Source organism: Sinocyclocheilus rhinocerous, unplaced genomic scaffold, assembly GCF_001515625.1.
Source record: "Sinocyclocheilus rhinocerous isolate Xijiao unplaced genomic scaffold, SAMN03320098_v1.1 scaffold615, whole genome shotgun sequence".
Classification (NCBI taxonomy): domain Eukaryota; kingdom Metazoa; phylum Chordata; class Actinopteri; order Cypriniformes; family Cyprinidae; genus Sinocyclocheilus; species Sinocyclocheilus rhinocerous.
This window is the reverse complement of record NW_015631049.1, coordinates 2,201,791-2,207,216: the sequence shown is the minus strand read 5'-3', so window position 1 is coordinate 2,207,216 and position 5,426 is coordinate 2,201,791. Positions and strand designations below refer to the sequence as shown.

The following is a 5,426-nucleotide window of genomic DNA, read 5'->3' as shown; positions in this document are numbered from 1 at the left end:
GCCGGCACATTTTATGGAGGACTGTTTACTGATCCTGGGAGAGTAACGTTTGACTAAAATGCCGGCAGTTCTGACTCACGTAAGTATTTTTATATTTAAAGAATTTGCCACTGATGATTCAAACGCGAGTTTCGAGCAGTGTAGAGTAGCGCTTGTTGTTTGTCATTTCTGCGATCACAAATGCAGATATGGTTTTATGTTTACGCAGTGCGATACGCAACGCGTAAAAATACAGTATAAGTCATTATAATCAATAATTATGTCCCCACTGGATGCAACAAATGCCTCGTTTGTAATTGTTTTATTGTTTTTGTCTTGTCCGGGACACAGGGCATCACAGTATGTTAAGGGGCTTAACATTTCCGTCAAACGCTTGAGGTATTCAGCCAATCACAACGCACTGGATAGCTGGCCAATCACAGCACACCTCGCTTTTCAGAACGATGAGCTTTGTAAAAATCGACACGTTTCAGAAAGGCGGGGTATAGAGGAGCAACAATAATGTATAGTATGTGGAAAATAATGTGTTTTTTGAACCTTAAACCGCATAAACACATTTCATTACATCAAATACACAACATAATGTTCTTTTTAGCAACATCATATGACCCCTTTAAAATTGTGAAGTATGCAGAGACAACTATAAGAAAGAGATTTCCCCAAAAAGTTTAAATTCCATGGTGCTATTGAAAATGTTCTGTTTGTTTGAGCATCCTGACAAACACATTCAGCAAATTATACACTTCAAAACTTGCCTAACCTAAAGTCTAAACATTTAAAAAGAGTTTTCCTATCTTATGCAATAGTTGTTTCATATCAGGAAGTGCAATTTCTCTCTATATTTTCTTCTAGAGGTAGAGAGGAAAATCAGAGCAAATGACAGAGAATATAACTCATCCTTCAAATATGCTGTGAGTACAAAATCAGAAAATCATTCAAACCTACAAAAATGAACATTTATGTTTTGTCTGATGATATAGTTGACAGAGTGTGTCATCATGACCAGTTTCCTCTTAACAGATAGCAGTTATTTTTGATTCCCTTCTTTAAAAGAAACACACCAACACTTTATATTTGTCATTGTGTTTCATCACTTATTACTTACATTTGGAAATGACGTAAAGCATGTGTAATCTTTAGACAAACCACATCTCCACATGAAACATGATATCTGAACAACATTACTGAATCATCTTTCATCTCTATCCTTTCTTCCTGAAGACCAATTCCATCAAGACCTCCAAATACAATCCCTTCACTTTTCTGCCTCTCAACTTGTTCGAGCAGCTCCAGAGGATCGCTAATGCCTACTTCCTCTTCCTGCTCATCTTACAGGTGTGTAAAATCCAAGTTTACTGAGTGGAGCATTGGAAACCGTTTACCAGAGTGATACTGTGTTCATAATATTCTTTCATTAGTTTGTCAGTCTAAAAAATAAGTAAATTAATGTATAGGGATTTGGAAACAAAGTCTGTCCGATTCAAAAGAAGTGAGATTATTTAAGGATGTGGCCTTAAATTCATATATTTAGTTTAGGCATGCATATTTCAAAGAATGTGATCATAACATGACCCTGACTTCCCTCATTAAGCCTACGCCCCACACCTTCAACATTGCTAAATACTTGCACAATAATGACGTTTCATGACCCCGTGACTTTATGAGCTCGCTCTTTATTAGCGCTGGCAAGTCAGTTGACGGCAAACATTTTCGTTACACTCATGGGCAGCTATTTCCATTCATGCAAGTACAGATACCATAAACAGTGATAAATGATTGGGGGAGACAGAAGTCTGTGTAACTGTTAAAAATTACATGATCAATAACGGACAATAATCATATAATAAATTGTATTACTTAATCTCAAATCACGCAGTCATATTAGGTGATACGACTTCTCCCATTCATATATTTACAAGCCCAACCTCTCTGGCTCACGGTGTATAGTAACTATCAGTATGTTGCAGGCATTATCATGTTCCCACATTCAAAGCATGTTAACATTTTTTGTTTGTGTTTTGTAGGTTATTCCTGCTATTTCTTCTCTGTCCTGGTTCACCACAGTTGTCCCTCTAGTCTTAGTATTATCAGTGACTGCAGCCAAAGACGCCATTGATGATATTGTAAGTACACACGTGACAGTATACAACAAACTGAAGATCTAGTCATTCTTTGTTCATATTTCTTTCTTTCTTTTTTCCCTCCTGAGGAAACCGCAAGATCTTACTGTGATTAGACTGTTTTTGCCAAATTTTTCCAGAAGTCTTTAAAGGGATAGTCCACCCAAAAAAGAAAATTCTGTCATAATTTCCTCACCCTCAAATCGATCCAAACCTGTATGACTTTCTTTCCTTTGCTAAACACAAAAGAAGATATTTTGAAGAATGTTGATAACCAAAAAGTTTTTCCCATTGACTTTCATTGTGTTGTTTGTCCATACTATGGAATTCAAGGCAACAGAAACTGTTTAGCTTTTGCCATTCTTCAAAATATCTTCTTGTCTTTCACAGAAGACATGAGGGTGAGGAAATGATGACAGAATTTTCATTTTTGGGTGGACTATACCTTTAATTTTTTGGTTTACTCTGCTCTGTTTAAAAACAGCTAAGACAACGTGATAAATAGAAAATGTCTTCCATCAAATTTTTGTCCTAACCAGCCACAATTGCAACATTTTGTTGATTGTTTTATGCCATGTAGTACTGGATAGCCTTGCCCACTTTGACATCCTATTAGTCCAAAATCTCCATCTTTATAACTATTGCATTGCACCTGGTACACATTTTTTCTTAGTAACTGTAACTGATTACAGTTACATTTATTTTGTAATTAAATTACGTAATTCCGTTACATGTAACTAGTTACTCCCCAACACTGGTAAGGAGTCATGAATCACTTAAGTATTCTTGAAATCAGGTTACAATATTGGACCCCCATTAATTTCTTCTGTCCACATGTGATCCAGAGGACCTCCAGACTTTCTGCCAGACCCCAAATTGAGCTACCACCGGTTTTCCCATGCTCTGGTTGCGAGTCTTATGGAAATAAACAACATTTAGTTAATGAGGCTGGCAGCTTTTACGGCAATACTCAGTACATGTCTAATTTAAATGCCCTTTACTTTGGCACACAGGCGTCACTTAATACATCAAGCAAACTTTCCTCTGAGCAGAAAATCGTGAAGCAAAAGGTTACGGATCTAAAATTCTGGAAAATTTGATACAGTCAACAGGAGCCACCTCACCCTCAGCAGGAATACAATAGTCCTTATGTTTCTGCTGAGGGGAATTAGGGAATCACGCTCCTCGCCCCTCCTCTCCTCTTTCTCTCCCCTTCAAAAACTGGGATGAGCTGGTTTCTGGATCCAGAAGGTCTTGGCATTTGAAGACAGATAATTCTCTTCTGTCTTCAAAAATTCATTTGTGACCCTGGCAATGGAAAGCTTATTTATTCAGCTTTCATATGATGTAGAAATCTCAATTTTGAAAAATTGACATTTAAGATGAGGGCCCATGAGGGCTTCTGTTACCTTTTTCTTTTTGCTTTAATTTGGTTTCTTTTCATACATGATTTTTCTTAAAGGAGACATATTATACCCCTTTTTACAATATGTAATATAAGTCTCTGGTGTCCCCAGAAGGTGTCTGTGAAGTTTCAGCTCAAAATACTCCACAGATAATTTATTATATCATTTTGAAAATGCCTATTTTGAGTGGAAGCAGAAACACGCTGTTTTTCGGGCCTGTCTCTTTAAATGCAAATGATTTTTGCTGCTCCCCGCCCCTTTTCCAGAATAGAGCTGTGCCATTACAGCTCGGACCTGCTAAAAACATCTGTTATGGTTCTGATTATCATGTTTATCGAGCTGAAATCATGCGGTTTAAACAATATGAGTTTAAACTTCTGAGGATGGTGCTATGGGTGGAAACTTACAGATTAAGGGGCGGTAATATTATAATGAGATCCCTTTGGTTAAATCAGACGCGCTCGTTTTCTCAGATGCTTGCAGAAAAAGGCTTACCAAAACAAAGTTACTGGGTTAATCTTTTTCATGTTTCCTTGGTTGGTAGATGCACCGGGGACCTGATTATAGCACTTAAAACCTGAAAAAGTTAGATTTTCATGATATGTCACCTTTAAGTCTTTTTTGTCTTTTTTTTCTGACAGAATCGCCACAGAAGTGACAGGCAGGTGAATAACCGCAAAGTGAATGTGCTCATCAGTGGAAAGTGAGTGGCTGTCAAATATTGTTTGTCACCCTCTCTCAGTCTTGTTACCTAAAGACCTTTTTCATACATTTTTCCAGCTAAAGCGGCTTCGAAAGTTAAAGTCCCTTCTTACTTTTAGGGATTTGGAGACCGTTATTCATGTTTTTATCTCCTCAAGGCTTGACTGTAATGCCTTGTATGCTGGAATCAGTCAGTCATTACTCTCACGATTACAGTTAGTCCAAAATGCTGCAGCTCGCTTTCTGACTGGGACAAAAAAAGAGGGGACATATTTCACCTATCCAGGCCTCTCTCCATTGGCTCCCAGTGAAACAAAGAATTGATTTTAAGGTTTTAATTTATGTGTTTATAGCTCTACATGGACTTGCCCCTACTTATCTATCAGAACTTTTAAGTTTTTATTCTCCTCAGAGATCACTCAGATCTTCAGTCCAGCTGTTACTAAATGTCCCAAAATCTCGTCTGAAAACTAAAAGAGACGGGTCTTTTTCAGTCTATGCTCCAAAACTTTGGAACACACTACCCCTAATGATTAGAGCTTCCCCTACATTAACTGTTTTTAAAGCATCAATTAAAACACATCTTTTTTTCTCAGGCTTACTCATAACTTGGTTTTATTCTCTTATGTATTTCTCTGATGCCTGACGTAGCAGCTTGTGATGTAGCAGGTTACATCTATTTTTGACTATTATGACTTTTATTTTATTCTTCTTCAAGTTATCAGATAAAATATTAGTTGTGTTCTGTTTTATTATGTGTGTCTTTTGCTCTGCTTGTGAAGCACTTTGGTCAACATCTGTGTTGTTTTAAGGTGCTATATAAATAAACCATGACCTTGACCTTGACACAAGAAATTCACATGACACCAAATGCAATCAGAGCTGTTGTAGGTTCAATAGTTTACCAACAAGTAGTTTTATATTTCCTATATTCTTTACACAAATTGAGTTTAGAGCAAAAGGGGTGCAAAAAACAACCAAGGTGGGATTTAGTAAATGTTTTCTTCTCATTTGTCTCTGGTTTAATCTGGAATACTTAGGATTTTTAACTAACTACAAAACAATCACATCAATCACAACAGGACACAGCTGTAGACACACAGATAGGTTCTTCCTGTTGTTGTGACCTGTTCTCATGTTTTTAGATCACACATACACACACACACACACACACACACACACACACACGCACACACAG

General features: G+C 37.1%; 1 protein-coding gene across 8 annotated transcripts in view; it reads left to right on the top strand.

Annotated features, from left to right (window-relative positions):
- The window catches only part of atp8b5a (ATPase phospholipid transporting 8B5a), a 33,386-nt gene that overhangs the window by 8,493 nt on the left and 19,467 nt on the right, over positions 1 to 5,426 (top strand). For all 8 annotated transcript variants that reach the window (XM_016553932.1, XM_016553937.1, XM_016553936.1 and 5 more), the window contains 4 exons: positions 853 to 911; positions 1,222 to 1,335; positions 2,025 to 2,123; positions 4,168 to 4,229. In XM_016553932.1, coding sequence (XP_016409418.1) covers positions 853 to 911; positions 1,222 to 1,335; positions 2,025 to 2,123; positions 4,168 to 4,229 — 334 coding nt within the window. The remainder of the gene's footprint in view (positions 1 to 852; positions 912 to 1,221; positions 1,336 to 2,024; positions 2,124 to 4,167; positions 4,230 to 5,426) is intronic.